Source organism: Bufo gargarizans, chromosome 6, assembly GCF_014858855.1.
Source record: "Bufo gargarizans isolate SCDJY-AF-19 chromosome 6, ASM1485885v1, whole genome shotgun sequence".
Taxonomy (NCBI): domain Eukaryota; kingdom Metazoa; phylum Chordata; class Amphibia; order Anura; family Bufonidae; genus Bufo; species Bufo gargarizans.
In genome coordinates this window covers 182,564,409-182,586,547 of record NC_058085.1, presented here as the reverse complement: position 1 = coordinate 182,586,547, position 22,139 = coordinate 182,564,409, and the positions used below count along the sequence as shown (strand labels likewise).

The 22,139-nt window shown below is 44.8% G+C and overlaps 1 protein-coding gene across 1 annotated transcript in view; it reads left to right on the top strand.

Annotated features, from left to right (window-relative positions):
- Positions 1-22,139, top strand: part of LOC122941583 (trimeric intracellular cation channel type B-A-like) — a 44,973-nt gene that overhangs the window by 5,539 nt on the left and 17,295 nt on the right. The window contains exons 2-3 of the mRNA XM_044298935.1: positions 12,955-13,111; positions 21,780-21,964. Of these exons, the coding sequence (XP_044154870.1) occupies positions 12,955-13,111; positions 21,780-21,964 (342 nt within the window). The remainder of the gene's footprint in view (positions 1-12,954; positions 13,112-21,779; positions 21,965-22,139) is intronic.

Sequence of the window (22,139 nt, the reverse complement as noted above, 5' to 3'; positions counted from 1 at the left end):
CACGTTTACAGTTTATACAAGAGCACCTGGATGTTCCACAGCAGTACTGGCAAATATTCTGTGGACAGTTGAAACCAAAGTTGAGTTATTTGGAAGAAACACACAACACAATGTGTGGACAAAAAGACACACAGCACACAAACATCAAAACCTCATCCCAACTGTGAAGTATGGTGGTGGGGGCATCATGGTTTAGGGCTGCTTTCCTGCGTCAGGGCCTGGACGGATTGCTATCATCGAAGGAAAAATAAATTCCCAAGTTTATAAAGACATTTTGCAGGAGAACTTAAGGCCATCTGTCCACCAGCTGAAGCTCAACAGAAGATGGGTGTTGCAACAGGACAATGACCCAAAGCATAGAAGTAAATCAACAGAATGGCTTAGGCCTCTTTCTCACGGGCAAGATTTCCGCGCGGGTGCAATGAGTGAGGTGAACGCATTGCACCCTCACTGAATCCGGACCCATTCACTTCTATGGGGCTGTGCACATGAGCAGTGATTGTCACGCATCACTTATGCGTTGCGTTAAAATCGCAGCATGCTCTATTTTGTGCGTTTTTCACACAACGCAGGCGCCATAGAAGTGAATGGGGCTGCGTGAAAATCGCAAGCATCCTCAACCAAGTGCGGATGTGGTGCAATTTTGTCACGCACGGTTGCTAGGAGACGATCGGGATGAGGACACGATCATTATTATTTTCCCTTATAACATGGTTATAAGGGAAAATAATAGCATTCTTAATACAGAATGCTTAGTACAATAGGGCTGGAGGGGTTAAAAAAATATATATTAAACTCACCTTAATGCACTTGTTCGCGCAGCCCGGATTCTCTTCTGTCTTCATCTTTGCTGTGCAGTAGGAAAAGGACCTGTGGTGACGTCACTGCGCTCATCACATGGTCCATCACATGGTGATGGACCATGTGATGAGCACAGTGACGTCACCACAGGTCCTTTTCCTCACAGATGAAGACGGAAGAGAAGCCGGGCTGCGCAAACAAGTGGATGAGGTGAGTTAAATGATTTTTATTTATTTTTTTACCCCTCCAGCCCTATTGTACTAAGCATTCTGTATTAAGAATGCTATTATTTTCCCTTATAACATGGTTATAAGGGTATAATAATAGCAATCTACGCAACACCTAATCCAAACCCGAACTTCTGTGCACTATATGTGAGGGACTATTTTATATGCAGGAGAGGAAGGGGTTAGCAAGAGCTAATTATAATGCACTCCTCAGAGGCAGGTGCTTGATGAGCTGCTTCCTCTTACCTTCCCCAGAAAGAAAAGACAGAAATCCTCCAGATAATTGGGGGAATTTAACATAGACCAGCCTTTTACGCTGGTCTATGAGATGCCTGTGCTTTGCCGAAGGTGGCATCAAATTTATGAAGAGACACACACCTAGTCAAAAATTAGATGCAGCTCTGGTAGTCCGTGCGCCTGAACTGAAAATCTCAGTCGTCTTCTACACCTGAAAACTGGCGTAAAAGAAGATAACTATGCTGGAGCCGCTGTCCTCGCCCTCACTGCACCCCGTTTTTTTTAGACACTTCCCTATCACTGCCCCTAACAACGCCCAGCTAGTTTATAGCTCCTCCCACCAGCTAGTTACATAGACACTCCCCTATCACTGCCCGTAATAACACCCAGCTAGTTTATAGCTCCTCCCACCAGCTAGTTACATAGACACTCCCCTATCACTGCCCATAATAACACCCAGCTAGTTTATAGCTCCTCCCACCAGCTAGTTACATAGATACTCACCTATCACTGCCCCTAACACCCAGCTAGTTTATAGCTCCTCCCACCCAGCTAGTTACATAGACACTCCCTCATCACTGCCCCTAATAACACCCAGCTAGTTTATAGCTCCTCCCACCAGCTAGTACATAGACACTCCCCCATCACTGCCCGTAAAAACACCCAGCTAGTTTATAACTCCTCCCACCAGCTAGTTACTTAGACACTCCCCTATAACTGCCCCCTAACAACACCCAGGTACTTTATAGCTCCTCCTACCAGCTAGTTACATAGACACTCCCCTATCACTGCCCCTAACACCCAGCTAGTTTATAGCTCCCCCCACCAGCTAGTTACATAGACACTCCCCTAACACCCAGCTAGTTTATAGCTCCTCCTACCAGCTAGTTACATAGACACTCCCCTAACACCTAGCTAGTTTATAGCTCCTCCCAGCAGCTAGTTACATAGACACTCCCCTAACACCACGCAGCTAGTTTATAGCTCCTCCTACCAGCTAGTTACATACTGTAGACGCTCCCCTAACACCCAGCTAGTTTATAGCTCCTCCCACCAGCTAGTTACATAGACATTCCCCTATCACTGTCCCTAATAACACCCAGCTAGTTTATAGCTCCTCCCACCAGCTAGTTACATAGACACTTGCCTATCACTGCCCCTAACACCCGGCTAGTTTATAGCTCCTCCCACCAGCTAGTTACATAGACACTCGCATATCACTGCCCCTAACACCCGGCTAGTTTATAGCTCCTCCCACCAGCTAGTTACATAGACACTCGCATATCACTGCCCCTAACACCCGGCTAGTTTATAGCTCCTCCCACCAGCTAATTACATAGACACTCCCCTATCACTGCTCCTAACACCCAGCTAGTTTATAGCTCCTCCCACCAGCTAGTTACATAGACACTCCCCTATCACTGCCCCTAACACCCAGGTAGTTTATAGCTCCTCCCACCAGCTAGTTACATAGACAATCCCCTATAACTGCCCCTAATAACACCCAGCTAGTTTATAGCTCCTCCCACCAGCTAGTTACATAGACACTACCCTATCACTGCCCCTAACACCCAGGTAGTTTATAGCTCCTCCCACCAGCTAGTTACATAGACAATCCCCTATAACTGCCCCTAATAACACCCAGCTAGTTTATAGCTCCTCCCACCAGCTAATTACATAGACACTCCCCTATCACTGCCCCTAACAACACACAGCTAGTTTATAGCTCCTCCCACCAGCTAGTTACATAGACACTCCCCTATCACCACGCAGCTAGTTTATAGCTCCTCCCAGCAGCTAGTTACATAGACACTCCCCTAACACCACGCAGCTAGTTTATAGCTCCTCCCAGCAGCTAGTTACATACTGTAGACACTCCTAACACCCAGCTAGTTTATAGCTCCTCCCACCAGCTAGTTACATAGACATTCCCCTATCACTGTCCCTAATAACACCCAGCTAGTTTATAGCTCCTCCCACCAGCTAGTTACATAGACACTTGCCTATCACTGCCCCTAACACCCGGCTAGTTTATAGCTCCTCCCACCAGCTAGTTACATAGACACTCGCATATCACTGCCCCTAACACCCGGCTAGTTTATAGCTCCTCCCACCAGCTAGTTACATAGACACTCGCATATCACTGCCCCTAACACCCGGCTAGTTTATAGCTCCTCCCACCAGCTAATTACATAGACACTCCCCTATCACTGCTCCTAACACCCAGCTAGTTTATAGCTCCTCCCACCAGCTAGTTACATAGACACTCCCCTATCACTGCCCCTAACACCCAGGTAGTTTATAGCTCCTCCCACCAGCTAGTTACATAGACAATCCCCTATAACTGCCCCTAATAACACCCAGCTAGTTTATAGCTCCTCCCACCAGCTAGTTACATAGACACTACCCTATCACTGCCCCTAACACCCAGGTAGTTTATAGCTCCTCCCACCAGCTAGTTACATAGACAATCCCCTATAACTGCCCCTAATAACACCCAGCTAGTTTATAGCTCCTCCCACCAGCTAATTACATAGACACTCCCCTATCACTGCCCCTAACAACACACAGCTAGTTTATAGCTCCTCCCACCAGCTAGTTACATAGACACTCCCCTATCACCACGCAGCTAGTTTATAGCTCCTCCCAGCAGCTAGTTACATAGACACTCCCCTAACACCACGCAGCTAGTTTATAGCTCCTCCCAGCAGCTAGTTACATACTGTAGACACTCCTAACACCCAGCTAGTTTATAGCTCCTCCCACCAGCTAGTTACATACTGTAGACACTCCTCTAACACCACGCAGCTAGTTTATAGCTCCTCCCACCAGCTAGTTACATACTGTAGACACTCCTCTAACACCCAGCTAGTTTATAGCTCCTCCCACCAGCTAGTTACATAGACACTCCCCTATCACTGCCCCTAATAACACCCAGCTAGTTTATAGCTCCTCCCACCAGCTAGTTACATAGACACTCCCCTAACACCACGCAGCTAGTTTATAGCTCCTCCCAGCAGCTAGTTACATACTGTAGACACTCCTAACACCCAGCTAGTTTATAGCTCCTCCCACCAGATAGTTACATTCTGTAGACACTCCTCTAACACCACGCAGCTAGTTTATAGCTCCTCCCACCAGCTAGTTACATACTGTAGACACTCCTCTAACACCCAGCTAGTTTATAGCTCCTCCCACCAGCTAGTTACATAGACACTCCCCTATCACTGCCCCTAATAACACCCAGCTAGTTTATAGCTCCTCCCAGCAGCTAGTTACATAGACACTCCCCTAACACCACGCAGCTAGTTTATAGCTCCTGAGGATAGATCATCAGTATTAAAGTCCTGGAAACCCCTTTTAAGGGATGCCTGGTCAAGCAGTTATCCCGTGCTGGGAGTCATGGTTTTGCCACAGGTTACCCAGCAAGTTCAGTGTCCGCTGAGTCTATGTAATGCACATGTCTGAAGAACAGTTCTGCCCTCAGATCCGCTAGATATCTTCACATGATATGTGCCTGACAAACGGCATCAATAATAAATAACGCAGCATGCAGCAATGTTTTCTCGGGTAAACTGACAGACCCCGTGAGGAAACTTGCAGGAACCCATTTCAGTCACTGCCATCATTTTTGTTTTTCTGTTCCTATGATGGAAATTCTGCTGCACATGTGAACAGAGCCTAACCTCGGAGATCACCCAGCATTACAAACGTTTCTTTTAGAAGAGCAGCATATCCTCAGTATATAGTCCTGCTTTGTACACTGCTTGTATCGTATATACACGCTACTGTTTGCACAACAAGCACCAGTAGTGTGCCTTCAATGTGTACACAACAGCTGCTTGTAGTGTTTCTAACCGTAACATGACAAGCAATGGCCAGTGCACCCCGTCGTCAGATCGGCCTAAACAGGGCTAGGGCGGGGGTGCTTGCTTTTTCATGAACAGATCCTCGTATGTCTATGGACTGCTTGGTATTGCAGGTGATTGGAGCAGGACCTGCCCCACAGAAGCCCATGGAGAGATGTGTTTCTGGGGGGAAAAAGGAAAAAATCCTAATCCTGGACAACCTCCTTACTTATAAGGCCATGTTCACGCATGTCATGGTTTTCCACACTTACATCTACACCTGGGGTCTCAAACTCATTTTAAATACAATCTAATATAGATGTGTACCCAGCGGTGAAGTGCAGTACTCGCTGTCCACATGGGGTCCCTCCTCTTCTATGTTATAGGCATAATAGCTGTAAATAGTTCTCTGATTTTGGCCTCATGCACACGACTGTTGTTTTGGTCTGCATCCGAGCCGCAGTTTTTGCGGCTCGGATGCGGACCCATTCACTTCAATGGGGCCGCAAAAGATGCGGACAACACTCCGTGTGCTGTCTGCATCCGCTGCTTTGTAAAAAAAAATATAACCTGTCCTATTCTTGTCCGTTTTGCAGACAAGAATAGGCAGTTATATTAATGGCTGAACGCTGACGCCATCCGTGTTTTGCATATCCGCAATTTGCATGAGGCCTAAGGTTCATGAGGTCTCCACTGCACCTCCGATTTCACCCAGAAGTTTTCTGTTCGGATTCTGTAGTAGGAAGCATTGCTTCTTGAGATGAAAATAGCTATGTACAGACAGAACCTGGCATAGCCTGTATAGCAGCATATGGAGGCTGTATGGCTTTGACCTAAGTAGCCATAAAGGAACCCAAAGAATAGCATCCCTAGCTTATTTAGTATCTGTAAAGGTGTATTCTGAACTCCTATGCCTGACCTCTGCCTATTGACCCTTTACTGTCTGTCCTGATCTTTGCCTGACTACTGTCTTTATCCTGTACCGCCTGTTTAACCATATTGCATGAACTCTGCCTGTCCTGATCTTGACTTGTCCTTCTGACCACGCTTCTGCCTGTCCTCTTGGTGGCTGGGGTAGCAACCTCTGAACAAAGTACACTACTAAATGTAGGGGCCTGCTGGATCCTGCAGTGGAGTCCAGATACCTCCAAAGGGTGAATACCAGGGGACCACCATGACAAAACCCTCAGGAGTAGGTGGGTCTGCACCCTCTACATTACAGTAAGCATGCTTGGCTATTATTCAACCCCCTTTTTGTTCACAACAGCTGCAAGGTGGGGGTTCGAGGAACCTCTTTTATTGAGATTGGTGGGACCTCCACTTATCTGACATTATGGCATACACAGTTTTTCAGGTAAAATCATGATTAAAGGTCCATCCTTTGGACTTATTGAGAATCAAACAACCTTTTAATTCGCCCCAAAATAACATTTCCTGAAAACGGTTATCTCGTCAGAGGCAACCCCTTTCAGTTTGCAGGCACAATGGATGCCACAGTAGGAAAATTTTAGATTCATGAAGCTGCATGGTGTATTTCTGAAATGCACTCCAAGTTCCTGTGAGATTTGAGGCCTCCTTCTAAATCTTCGAAGTGCGCTTCATACTACAGGTAAGTTATTTTAGGCCATGAGCATTTGAGTACGGGCTCAATCACATCTTTCCAATATGAGAGCATCATTTACATTCTAGAGCTCAATGTGTGACTTTCCAAAATGAAGCAGTTCCACATGGTCTGCTTAAATAGCTCCTGTGTGAAAACGATTCCTCCACCACTGTCACTTGACAGAAATAGATCCGTGGACTGGAAGTGACTGCGCTGACAGAATGCTGCCGCACTGTGGAGATCCTACACGTCATTTGATTTCAGAAAAGTTGCATTTGGTCTCCAGACTCAATCATCAAAAGCGTTCATGTCTGAAAGGGCCAACATCTGGTGTGCTCAGAGGCACCGCTGTATTTTCCCTAGTAAATCCTGCAGACAAGAAAAATAGCAGACTAGCTTTTTATGGAGGTTTTTTAATCTACTATGGAACTGAACCTGCAATCTTTTGATATCCTTTGTAATGCTTTGCATTATTGTCTTCCATTCATTTACATCTGTCGTGGTAACCCATTGGCACAAGTGCCATTGATTGGGCTGTTAACCATTGCACCTAAAGAGAGAAAACTGTTGGGATCAAAGTTTTTTTGACAGTTGCAGTGGAAACAGGGGCTGCAGGGTTATCTCTTGGGCCCATTGTCACACCCGCCTGGGAAGGTACAATTCTCAGAAGTTTCTTCATGGAGACAACCCATTTCACAATTGAAATCATCCCAGCACTCAGATGAATAGCTGATCATATTGCACATGGATTGGCTGGGTCTGCTAGAGCAAGAGGTGCTATGGATCGGAGGGCATCCAGAGTGGGCACCCCATCTGTGACATATGTTCATGAACTTATATGGGCAGCACCTATGCCCTCATTTATTGGTGTACAGGAGCGAGCAAAGAGGAGGCTGATAAGTGGACAAAGAGACACTTGTATTACTCTTTAGAACAGCTCAAAACTCTGATGCCTTGAATAGTTTTTATTAGAACATTTACAGGCAAGAACAATCACATATTATACTGATGGAATTTTTTGTTTTTGAGGGCAACTAAAGGATTTTTCTGGGAACATGGATGAACTGTTAAGGAAAGGCCTCTAGCCTATGCAACCTCTCTACAGTAAAGATTCCCGCTTACCTGCTCCCTGCAGTTCTGGTTCTGCATGCTGGCTCTGGTTTCTTGTTGTCTTCCGGCTGGGGCTGTCATCCCATTGGCTGCAGCAGAGCACGTGGCCTATGCACTGGCCTGAAGACAACAAGCCTGGAGCGGTGAGTATCAGGTAGGTAGAGTCTTTAGGGAGGCAATGCAGGCTAGAGATTTGTGTCACCAAAAATGTTATCTGCCAGTTAAGATAACATAGTAACACATATCCCTTTTTAATTCCTAAACATGATTATAGGGACATTGACACATCATTAAAAAATTCCGGGGGTGGGACCCTGGACCATCAGCAGATAAAACATGTAATTTAACGTGATTGCACTTGTTTTTCTGTAAGGTGCCTGCTACTGCTCCAGATGATGTCCTACTAGTTGTGTCTCATGGACACCACCGGTCACAGACTATATCAATACATTGACTGGAATGCATCAGTATATGCTTAGATCTCCATCCGCGCCTTCTATGCTAGCAGCTCTTTAAAACATGGATGATTGATTTCTCTTCCTCCACATTTATAGGAACACTTTGGATTTGAGGAGCATCAGCGAGGCTAGTACTGATCAAAGTGACTACCCTTATACCTCTGGTGGTTTAATTCTGAAAGTGAACCATAGGTTGTGGCCAGAGCCCTGTTCAGTCCCAGCAAAATAACAGATGTGCATAGATGCATCATCATAGTGAGACCAGAAACTCATTCACTCCAGATCATTTTTTTCCTCTTTCACTAAACCTCACAATGGGCATGGTGGAAGCTGTCGGGAAAATGTTCCCTGTCCAGTGCGGACTCGGAATCCTTTAGACCTTGCAAAGTGTGGTTCATCGGGAGTCTTCGGATGGTCAGTTCTGTACCAGTTCAATTGACACATGGAAATTCTCATGGTGAACTGGCGGCTAGTCAACCATGGAGACCTAATCCATGAAACGTCCAATAAATAGTTTTTGTGCTGATGGCAGATTAGGAATACTTGGTAGTATTGCCATCAGGGTCATATGATTTTGTTTCTTAGGGAATTGCTGTTTTATGCATGCATTTATGTGATATAACCTTTAATACTACACAGTAGGAGCTCCTCGGCGATCTATTTTCATATTTGGCTTTGAGTCAGTTACTTGGATTGTGTTTCATATTGCCTTCTGCTATTATGAGTCCGTGACGGAGCTGTAGCTTAGAATAGTTTGAGTGGCTAGTTCCAGTAAAGGTCTATTAGATGATGCTTTAGGGGTATGAAAAAAATGTGGAACATCTCTGAACCCTCTATCCATCCATGACTTTGCACATTTTGCAGCAGAAGCAGGGCTGACCTGAATGCTGTACTCTTTGAATGTTAGCTTTTATGGTATTCTACACGGGGATGAAAAGCTGTGGCTTTGTGTGCAGCAGATCCGCAGCATTTTACAGTGCCAGCAGTGTGGATGAGATTTAGGACATGTTATCCAGATGCCGTGTAAATTAAAGCAGTTTTCCGAGACTTTTCTACTGATGACCTATCCACTGGATAGGTCTTAAGTATCTGATCGGTAGGGTTTTGACACCCGGGACTCCCATTGATCAGCTGTTTGTGAAGGCACAGGCACTCGCAGTAGCGCCACAAGCGTCTCACAGCTTTGCCTGTGTCTAGGCCATGTGAACAATGAACGCGATGTCCCATGGCCTAGATACAGCTCACCCCTATTGAAGTGAATGGGGTTGAACTGCGATACCAAGCACCGCCACTATCAAATGGATGGCACTGTGCTTAGTAAGCTGTAAGGAGGCCACAGCGCTACTGCAAGCACCACTGCCTTCTCAAATGGCTAATTGGCGGGGGTCTGACACCCGGAATCTCCGTCACTCAGATACTGATGACCTTTCCAGAGGGTAGCATCCAACTGATGGGAAACAGTTACCAATGCCATTTGCACCATTTTACATATGCTGAGGATTGGCCCAATAATTAGGCACATGTGTTCATATGATTGTTCGATCCCAATAATTACCCTGTGTAAAGGTGCCGCCGATCACCAAACAAATTAGTAATTCACATCTCTCGTTCAGGACCCATATTCTCCATTTGTGGATGGCACATCGCCCTGCATAAACGGTGGATGTGGTGTCGACATTATGCCAAGTGAATAGGTTTGAACGATCGTAATAACTATAATAATTCTTTTGGATTGGGCTATGTAAAAGCCCAATTAAACGAGCGCTGATTTACTTTTGTATCGTCGATGGGCAGATGTTAGCTTTTATGCTTTCAGAAGCTGATCCTCTATGTTCACACTATTGCTTTTTCCTTGTCTCCATGTTCCCCATTTTTACATAATCTGAATGGTTTCCTTTTGTGTCCTTGTTGATTTCCGTGGGATTTCTGATGCAACCTGCACCTTCAGCAGATTCATCACAGGGGCTCAGGCTGGATAATAAATCTGGTGCAGGGATAGACATTTCTCTCTGACTCTCTATACCAACTATTGGTTGGCTTTCTTTAAATGGAATTTTAGCTCAAGAATTTTAAAGCAATTTTGAGCCACATCTTAGCCCCCCCTTTCTTCCTGTGAAGCTGTGCCTCTTCCCAGTATGCCAAACCCCCCTTTCAAGCAGATCAGGGGAATATTGTAGGAACCTTAGTTGTGCCACTTTTTAGACCGATTCTAGGCTCAGACACATTTAGTAAATCTGCGCCAGAGTGACGTGCACAGTACCTTATCTGGACATGCTGAGGTTTGGTTCGCACAGTATCCAATCTCCTGTGGTTAAATATTCATGGTATATTGATGCCATCAGTTTGCTATGTGAAATAAAACTGTCACGGAAAACAGTTTTCTAAGAAGGGTGTGAGGTGGTTCCTCATTTCTCTAAATATAAATCAGTGACTGGCTGGACAGGTGCTGATATTCAGATCTCTAGGATTCTTTTGACGTTAGTCTGCATTCCTTTAGTTTTAATCCTAACAGACATGCAATCTTTCTATCAGCTAAAGGGGTTGTCCCATAGATACATTTACAGCATGTTGATGAGATATGCCAATGGGGGCATATCACTAGGATATGCCCCCATTGATTTATAGGTGTGGGTCTCACACCTATATAGAGAACGGAGCCCCGAAAGTGAAGGAGGGCGCACTGCGCATGCGCGGCCGACCTCTACTCCTTTTTCTTTTGGGCCGGCGAAAATCGGCTTTATAGATGCTCCCTTGTCTCCCTGTTTTGTGTGTGGGGAAATAACAGGGTGTGAAGGTGCCACACAGCGGCTTTCTCTACCATTCCTGGCTTGTTTTGGACTGTTTTAGCTGAAATGTTGCATCATTTCAGAGTAAGGGCTCTTTCACACTTGCGTTCTTTTCTTCCGGCATAGAGTTCCGTCGTCGGGGCTCTATGCAGGAAGAATTCTGATCAGTTTTATCCTAATGCATTCTGAATGGAGTGAAATCCGTTCAGGATGCATCAGGATGTCTTCAGTTCCGGAACGGAACGTTTTTTGGCCGGAGAAAATACCGCAGCATGCTGCGCTTTTTGCTCCGGCCAAAAATCCTGAAGACTTGCCGCAAGGCCGGATCCGGAATTAATGCCCATTGAAAGGCATTGATCCGGATCCGGCCTTAAGCTAAACGTCGTTTCGGCGCATTGCCGGATCCGACGTTTAGCTTTTTTAGAGTGGTTACCATGGCTGCCGGGACGCTTAAGTCCGGGCAGCCATGGTAAAGTGTAATGGGGAGCTGGGGAGCAGCATACTTACCGTCCGTGCGGCTCCCGGGGCGCTCCAGAGTGACGTCAGGGCGCCCCAAGCGCATGGATCACGTGATCGCATGGCACGTCATCCATGCACATGGGGCGCTCTGACGTCACTCTGGAGCGCCCCGGGAGCCGCACGGACTGTAAGTATACCGCTCCCCCGCTCCCCACTACTACTATGGCAACCAGGACTTTAATAGTGTCCTGGCTGCCATAGTAACACTGAAAGCATTTTGAAGACGGATCAGTCTTCAAATGCTTTCAGTACACTTGCGTTTTTCCGGATCCGGCGTGTAATTCCGGCAAATGGAGTACACGCCGGATCCGGACAACGCAAGTGTGAAAGAGGCCTAAGACATAGATCTGTCATAAGCACTGTGAGAACCTGATGATCGGTTCTCTTGAAATTGATTCTCCAGGCTACAGGTATTGATGACCTAACCTCAGGATAGTTAATCAATTTCAGATTGGCAGGGGCCCGACTCCTGGCACCCCAACCGATCAGGTGTTAGAGGAGGCAGCACTTTCTTGCATCTAGATTGAGCAGTTTCCTCTCCCATTCACTTGAATGGGATTAAGAGCTGTAATTACACAGCACCACCTCTGCAATCTAGACATTGTGAGGAGGATACAGAGCTCACACTAGCCCACAATCCCTTCAATCAGTTGATGTTGATGACCTATCATGAGGATAGGTCATCAATATCTGTAGCCAGGACATCCCTTTTATGTATATAATAAGGCTGTGTATTACCGCATGCATTGTAGACAGTGTAATATGTGTTCAAAATTCTACATGACGTCCCATTGATTTCAATAGGTAATACTAATACACATGGCCATGGATCCTTATGCCATTTTGAAAACAAAGGGGAACATTTATTAAGTCCGACCTTTTAGACTCTGGTCTTAATAAGCCCTATACTTGGCGGTGGATCAGCTGGAATTATGAAGAGGTGCAGGCCTCTACATAACTTTGGCGGATCCTCTGCCACTTGTAAATGTAAGACATCTTCCGAGCTGTCTTACATTTAGACCATTTTTTACGCCTAAAACAAGCGTAGAAAATGGTACATGAGATGGGCCTGGCAGGCCGTCTCCTTGCCCGCCGACATTTTTAGACCTGCCGTGAGTGGGATGAAGTCGCAATCTGCACCAGAAATACGACTAATTCAGGCTTATTTCTGTTTGATAAATGACCCCCATACGCTTTAGAAGGGCCAAGTGTATATTATGCGCTTTCCTCGTTGAATTCAATGGGAAAGGGGTAAAATAGTGGAGAAATATGTCATTACCTGTTAGATATAAGCAGAGTTACAATGTACTGTACGTAAATGTGGACCACTAATATTAACTGATACAATGCTGGTTGTAATTGTAGGAGCGGTGGACGTGGCATCTCGGAGTCCTTTTGCTTCCTGGTTCAGCGCCATGCTGTGCTGCTTTGGAGGTGGAATTTTGTCCTCTTTATTGCTTGCTGAGCCTCCTGTTGCAATCCTTACAAATAGCACTAACATTATTTATGCAACAGTTGTTTGGTAAGTTGTTACCTTCTTAACTGATGTGTAAGAGTAAAAATACTGTATATTCTATATGAACAGAACTATTGGCACACCTATACATTACCCCCTACATCCCATTCTAAATCCATCGCCATTAATACGGAATTATTTTTCCCCTTTGCAGTTGAAACAGATTCCGCTCTTTTGGGAAAGCTTTCTACAAAATTTTGGAGTGTATCTTTGGGAATTTTTGCCAATTTGCCCAGAAGAGCATTTGTGAGGTCAGACACTGATGTTGCACGAGAGTTGCTGGCTCACAATCTTCGTTCTAGTTCATGACTGATGCAGTTGAGGTCAGAGCTCTGAGAGATCTTCCACACCATACTCATCCAACCATGCCTGACTGCATTGTTTTTGGTGGAGGAGGGATGATGTTATGGGTAGTTTTTCAGGGGTTGGCCATGCCCCTTAGTTTCAGTAAAAGGAAATCGTATTTCTTCAACATACCAAGACATTTTGGACAATGGTATGCTTCCAACTTTGTGGGAACAGTTTGGGGATGGACTTTTTCTGTTCCAGCATGACTGTGCCCAGTGTATAAATCAAGGTCCATAAAGGCATGGTTGGGTGCAGAGGTCGCAATAACGTACACCTGTTCAGGCCATTTTACTCCAATACCATGCTGATTGTAGGCCCTCTCTCCTTCTGTACCAGTCTGTAACTCGTCCTGTTCATGCTTAGTGCAATTGTCTGTATTATGTATGTATACCCCTTTTCATATGTACAGTGCTATGGAATGAATGGCACTTTAATAATAAATAATAATAATAATAATTATAGCCAAGTGATAAGGTACAGTCCAGTATAGTGGATCTTCCCTGTACTTTACTACTTGGATATGATAACCTGCTGTGCATTTGCTCCAGACACCCCCAGGGGCTTATTAACACTATCCTGGAGGGATGGAGGCAATGTTATTTACATGGGACTGTATGTTGGAGAAGCTGATGGAAAGGTCTATTCACACTGCCACTATTTGTTTCTGTTGTTCTGCTTTGTTAGATGAGCAGAACAACAACCATAACATAAGTGCTGGATCGGGCACCTAACTGACAGGAACAGAGCTGAACAGACTCCACTGACTATAATGAAGTCCGTTCAGGATCTTGTTTTTTTTAACAGGCAAAAAAATCCTACATGTGAGGCCTTTTTGTCTGGTCTTTTTGACAGAATTTGTGACAGACGCCCCAAAGAGAGCCTCCAACACAGATGTGAGGAAGTATAGGCCTACGTATTATGTATTTGTATTACTGCAACTTTCCTACTCCTCCTTGGTTAAAAATGGTAAGAGGGGTATTTTGGAAAAAATGTAGTGCGGCCTCTGATGAGGTGGAGGTCAAGGCTCTGTGAGGGCCAGTCAAGTTCTTCTGCACCAAACTCCCCAAACACCTTTGGGATGAATTAGGCCTAGTTCACACGAACGTTTTTTTTGCGGGTGTACGGGCCGTTTTTTTGTGTTCCGTATACGGTCCGTATACGGAACCATTCATTTCAATGGTTCCGCAAAAAAAACTGAATGTGTTCCGTATGCCTTCCGTTTCCGTTTTTCCGTTTTTCCGTTCCGTTGAAAGATAGAGCTTGTCCTATATTTGGCCGTAAATCACGGGTCGTGGCTCCATTCAAGTCAATGGATCCGCAAAAAAAACGGAACACATACGGAAATGCATCCGTATGTCTTCCGTTTCCGTTCCGTTTTTTCTGAACCATCTATTGAAAATGTTATGGCCAGCCCAATTTTTCCTATGTAATTACTGTAAACTGTACATGGCATACGGAAAAACGGAACGGAACAACGGAACGGAAACGGAAACACAACGGAACTCAAAAACGGAACAACGGATCCGTGAAAAACGGACCGCAAAAAACTATAAAAGCCATACGTTCGTGTGAACTAGGCCTTAGAATGGAGAATGCGATCCAGGCCCTCTCATCCAACATCCGTGTTTGACCTCACAAATGTTCTTCTGGATAAATGGGAAAAAATTCTGACACACTCTCAAAATCTTGTAGAAACCCTCTCAAAGAGGGGGGCTGTTTTATCTGTAAAGGGAAAACCAATTTCATATTAATCTCTATAGATTTGGAAAGCGATGTAGATGTAACGTGAAGGTGTCCCAATGGTTTTATCCATTAAGTGTAACTTTATTTCTTGTGTGGATTTCACCCCTTGTAATGCAGAGGATAAAATCTGTGGCAAATCTTCGGCCAAATGAGAAAAAAAATGTGTAACTCCTACAGCTTTTGATTTGACGCACATTTTGCGCAGGTGTGTCTGTTATAAATAATGAATTCTGCATACGGCACTGACTGCTTGGTTGTACTTTAAAGGGGTAGTCAAGTTTAGGCAGTAAACCGGACAACCCCCCAGAATCCCCCCTGAAAAGTACAGGTGAGTCCTTGCCTCACAGATCCCGCTGCTCCAGTTCTCCCGGCCAGACTCTCTGTTGCAGCTGGGTAGGTAGAGCCTGGCCAGGAGAACCAGAGCGGTAGCTGGATCAGTCAGGTAATTAGTTACCTTAAAAAAGGTAAATTCCAGCTCGCCAAATCCTCCCCATGCACGGAACGAACCGGACAAGTCCTCTCCGCATACAAAATAAAATAAAAAGTTCCAGCACTTCGTATTCCGGTTATTGCTTTGTCTTTATTTCATTATTGGTTGCAGATCAGGGTTATGATTAACACGGCCGTGTTTCACGTCCGAGTGCGGTCCGTGGCATCCCGGCCTGGCATCCTGCTGACAGCAGGAGCGCACGGTGTCATTGGTTGCTATGACGCTGTGCGCTTCGTGCTGCCACCGCAGTACAGTAATACACTGGTATTATCTATATGGTAACCTGTTGCGGTGGTGGGATGTGATTTCCACGAGGTGTAATCTGCAACCAATAATGAAATAAAGACGAAGCAATAACCGGAATACGACATGCTGGAACTTTTCCTTTTAATTAGTTACCTTATCTTTTATTTCAGGAGGATCTGGGGGTTATTGGGTTTAGTCCTGAAACCGGACATCCCCTTTATCCAGAGATGAAACACACTCTGCAGTTTCTCTAGTTAGAAATGACATTCTAGTATTCTGTTATGCATGCAATTCCCTAGTCTGGCTTCAAATTAGGAACCTTTTCTCCTAATTTGGATCTAGTTTCATTTGAAGCTCATGGTGTTATCTCGTTCACAAAGTGATCCAATTTTCCTGCTATTTAGTGTCAGTATTGATAAGAAAATGTGGTATATATGTGAGAACTCCTAAATCTGCTGGATATCATTCTTTTACATCTTGCTCCATCTACTGGCACGTTGACGGTATAACAGGCAGCATACATTTATTGAGAGGAGTGTACCATGTAAATACATTGGATTTTGCAAGTATATATGGTACTAGCTCACAGTTGGTTCTGTCACAAGCAGCTATGCAACCCCTAAATACTTAAACAATAATATAGCAATTGGGGATGCTAAAAGCTCAAATATATATATATATATATATATATATATATATATATATTTTTTTTTTTTGTGTTCAAAGCCAAAGGAAAAAAAAAAAAAAGAAGTGAGGTAGGTGAAAGTAAAACGCACTCATTATTAGCACCACATGCAACTGCACCAATAACAACTACCTGCAAGGGATCAATTGGCCATATATACTGGGAGCTAACAGAGATGGTCTCCAGGACAGAGATATCCCAAGCAGGTGAATGCAGGGTGGGTGTGCAGTTGTCAAAGCAGCTGATCAAACACCCAAGACCTACAGCTAAATAAGAGCAACTATGCCCGAGACTACTAAGGTGAAAAGTAGCTCCGTTGTCTATTAATTACAACTTGAGCATAATGACGGCCCCCACTTTTTCTGCCAGTTGTGCAGCTGATTGCTCGTGACCCTAATGTCTCAGACAATAGTTGCTAAATATTAATCAAGATTGCCTAATAAGCCCTTACAAAGCTACTTGACTGAAACCCCTATCACCTCTACGCGTTTCTGCATCTATAAATGATGCCTCATCAGGAGACTGTAAGGTGGGTAGCATAAAAGAGCTATTGTTTGTTAATTAGGCATGAGCAACGCGCAGCCCCTCTCTCACAGGGGATGCGCTCCAGTGCGATGATGACCGTGAAACGGCCGCCACAGCTACTAGCATTTAAATGAAATCTGTCACCTCGTTTTCTATAGAGGTCCCATAGCGCTGTGTCCTTTTATTTTGTTTAAAAAATGATTTTAGAGATATGTAAATGAGCCTTGTTAGGTGCCCAAGGGTCTGTACGAACCTTCCTGGTGCCCAGCCACGTTCCCCTGTGAAGGAGCCCAGCACCGCCTATGTCCTCCGAATCGCCTCCTTTCGTCACAGTTAGATTGCCGTAATCTCACGATGCGCGAGCTCGTGCATGCGCAGTGCCGGTATAGTGTTCCTTCCCTGTGCTGGCATCAGCCTCAGGGAAGGAACTGCGCATGCGCGAGCTCACGCATCGCGAGATTACGGCAATCTAAGGCTACTTTCACACCTGCGTGGTATCTGCAGAGACGGATCCGCACCTATAATGCAAACGCTTAGATCCGTTCAGAACGGATCCGTTTGCATTACCATGAACAAAAAAAATATATATATTTTTTTTTTTGTTCATGATGATGCAAACGGATCCGTTTTGACTTTACATTGAAAGTCAATGGGGGACGGATCCGTTTGAAAATTGAGCCATATTGTGTCAACTTCAAACAGATCCGTCCCCATTGACTTCCATTGTAAGTCTGGACGGATCCGTTTGCCTCCACACGGCCAGGCGGACACTCGACCCCCTGCTGAGCGGAGCGGAGGACAAAACGGTGCCAGAGTGATGCATTCTGAGCGGATCCGCATCCACTCAGAATGCATTAGGGCAGTACGGATCCGTTCGGGGCCGCTTGTGAGAGCCTTCAAACGGAACTCACAAGCGGAGCCCCGAACGCTAGTGTGAAAGTAGCCTAACTGTGACGAAAGGAGGAGATTCGGAGGAGATAGGCGGTGCTGGGCACCAGGAAGTTCGTACAGCCCCTTGGGCACCTTAAAAGGCTCATTTACATATCTCAAAAATCATTTTTTAAACAAAATAAAAGGACACAGCGCTATAGGACAGGTATATCGCGGACATCCTAGCAGCGATCTAGCCGTGCATGTCCGCATCTCTATAACCGAAAACGAGGTGACAAAATCCCTATGAAGGGAAGGCCCCACCTACCCTGATTCAGACGTGGGCCGCCCTTTCCAGCGCTGGACCCGTAGCGCAGAGAGCATGGAAAGTCACGTGCCCCGCCCGGAGTCAGCGCTGATGTCACAGGAGGGCGGTACCACAGGGAGTAGTCCACTCTCAGTGTACTACAGAGACCTCTAGCGGTCACTTTGGGGTATGAACACTGAGGTACAGTATTAGTAAGCTAGAATGAGGCACAGTAAGTATCTAAGAAGAATCAGCCACTTCACTAAATATATAAAGATTTGCCCTATGGAATAAAAGAAAAATCACTAGATAGCAAGTGCATGATGACAGCCATCAATATATAAATCAGAAAGGCAAATACACAGTATCCCATCAGATATTACAATATACCTGGCACAAATATATCAATTGTGCCGATTATCAAAATGAATGATGCGGCGTAAATGGGCAACAAGGGGAGATGCTACGAAAAGCATAAATATGAAATGTAGTCATTCAAACCCCTGGGACGCACCGTATCAAGGTGGAAAATCCACTGTGCCTCTTTCTGTAACACTCGTTTATCAAAATTACCTCCTCGGGGGGATGGTTTAATGATTTAAATGTCATTCGCTTCCAAGGCATTTTGATCATTTGCATGACATTCAGCAACGTGTCTTGCTACTGGGGTATCTGCTTTCTTTTTGATATCATTGAGATGTTCACCAATACGCCTCCTGAACTCCCTCACAGTTTTGCCTACGTATTGTAACCCGCACTCACAGGTAATTAAATATACCAGGCCCATAGATCGACAATTGATAAAGGCTTGGTTCAGAACTTCAGATTCAGTCTCCATACAGTATTACAATGTATGGGCTCCGATGAGCCGAAGTTAGTTATTCGCCAAGTTGCGCTTGACTTCATTGAATCGGTTTTGGTTCCGAGCCCATACATTTTAATACTGTACATGGACAGATCTCCATACATTATTAATCCAAAGTTTTGAACAATGTCATCTTCATCACTAGTCATCGGTATCAAAATCTGGGAAAACCCCTTTACAGGGTCACTGAGTTTTCTGAAAACCCACCACTAGTCTCGAGAACGAGGAGAGAAAAGCGCTCCCATAGCACCCTCTCTCTTCTCGCTGTAGAAGAAAGAATCAAGATGGGCCTGTAGCCTTTCTATCAGAGTTTTCACTACGTGTTTTCCAGAAGAGTAAAAATCCTCCTTTTAGCATTTTTGAGGAGTACTTTTAGATGATAAGTAGGAAAATTGTGGTAATTCAAATAAATAATAAGTAGGCACACATAACCTTAAGCCATTGCTAGTCTCCTCTATAGCTGTCTTCCATGCATAAATAAAGATATGACTGAATCCTACAGTCTTGTTTAGATTGCCCAATTGTCGGGCAGATTATTGGGAACGATTCTTAGGGTTCCCCGCAGATCACATTATGCTCGTTCATCGGGTCAAGTCATCTCGGGCACAGACACTTCAATCATCATTTCTGGGCAGTAGATTGTGCCATCCAAACAGCACTCTGCTGGCCAGGAACACTGCAGCTGTATGAGGAGGAGCGAAAGCAGTAGCCATAACGGTTCACCTACACTGACGAGCAGCAGAGTACCTAATGCCATACCCCCAAGCCCCTAGTTGCTTCACTAACCAGGGACAACCATCTGTTGGGTATATTCAGATGGTACAGTCAAGTCACTGTTTTTACTGTGACTGCCATAAATATTTTACCGCAACTATTGAAATCTTTTAAAAATGGTGTATTTATTATAATTTTTTTTTATGGCAGTGACAATAAAGACTTCACTGCACCTTCTGAATATGCCTGTCCCTGAGCAATTTGTGGAGACACCTGGCATCTTTTGTAACAAAGAGGGGTTCACTCAAGTTAATAAAAGCCCCTTGGTGCCACTGTTTAGGGTAAGGCTACTTTTACACTAGTGTTGTTAGAATCCGGCAGGCAGTTCCGTTGCGGGAACTTCCTGCCAGATCCGGCAAACTGTATGCAAACGGAATCTTTATTTATTTTTTATTTTTTCCAGATCCATTAGATGGATACGTTATTTCAAGTTTTTCAAAGATCAAAAACTAAACTAGCTCCTCCTATATCCCAGCGCAAACCGGAAAGCAACGCTGCAATTTCCGGAACACTTTGTACCGAATCCGGCATTAATACATCTCTATGGAAATTAATGCCGGATTCGGCAAGCTGCGGTATTTTGTCCGGTCAAATACCGTACGAGGGACTGAACGGAAGACATCCTGATGCATACTAAACGGATTGCTTTCCATTCAGAATGCATTAGGACAAAACTGATGCGTTTTTTTTCCGGTATTGAGACCTTTTACCGGATTTCAATACCGGAAAAGAATAACGCTAGTGCGAAAGTACCCTTAGAGAAGATGATGATGATACCAGAAAGGCAGCAGCACAACCAGGTAAGTCCAGATGAGTGATATTTTTAGGATATGTCTTTTTTAAAGTTGCTTCTTACAGGTGACGCGTTTCAGAGCCGACCAGCCCCTTTTTCAAACCACACAACAGGTTATTCACTTGAAAAAGGAGCCGGTCTGGCTCCAAAACGCATCACCTGTAAGAAACAACTGTGATAAAGACATATTCTAAGAATATCGCTCATCTGGACTCGCCTGGTTGTGCCGCTGCCTTCCCGGTATCATCATCATCTTCTCTGATCTTTTGAACCTTGCACACTTGTGCATGAAGGGAGAAGCCTAGCTGCATCGGTATCTGCAGAAATTCTACAAGCTCCATTGGGTGTTGCGCTCCGAGTGTAACCCCTTCAGGTGAGAATCTCTAACTTACAAACTCACCAGCTTGTCTGACAGTCCCAGTTATGAAGCACTGCTGTCCTCCTTTCTTCTGCTGGTCGGGGTTAATAAGCCCCTGGGGTGCACTGCCTAGGGTTAATAAGCCCCTCGGTGAGGTCTGTGGTGATTAAAGTAAAGTCTCATATGCAATATATTGGACTATGGTACAGTCCAATATAGTGTATCTGACTTTTCTGTATCTTATCACTTGGCTATAACTGCCTGCCGTGCATTCACCCCAGACCACTAGAAGTGATAAAGATGGCGGCAGCACTGCACGTACAAGCTTCCCCCTCCACCGCAATCTCAGAGGGGAGCAGCATGGACCTGTAGCGTGCCAAAATTTACCAATCCACAGTCTCAATATAAATACCAGTGCTCCTTACTTGCTGCCTACCAGTCTGAAAGTAGAGTTTTATGGGTAATCAACTGTCAACCTGACAGAACCCGTTCTAAATCAGTGGGGCTCATCTGTAAACAGAGCCTTAGAGAGTATTGTCATTTAAGTCGAAGACTTACTAAGCCTGATCTGCTTTCCATTCCTATAGATTGGCAATTAAGCAATGTAGGTTTGGTTCTTATATTTTGGTTTTCATGTAGTTTTATTATGCATTTGTCCTGTATCTTTCAGGTACATGGTCTACTACTTTCCATTAGATCTGTTCTACCAATGCTTTTGTTTCCTACCTCTACGAGTTATTGCTGCAGCAATGAAGGAAGTCACCAGAACTTGGAAGATCGTGGCTGGAGTCACTCAAGCACATGGTCGCTTCAAAGATGCCTTGTTAGTCATGGTTGCCAATGGCTGGGCAAAAGGTGAGGACAGAATAAAACTACATTTGATATGTTTTGTTCCGAACCAACCCAGAAAACTGTTACCATAGAGGTATTTAGGACTTAAACCTGTGCTGGGCAGCTGCTGTGAAATTTTCCTCAGGATACGAAGGTAATCACTTGCTTAGATTGAGTTTGTGTCTTTCTAATGAGAACT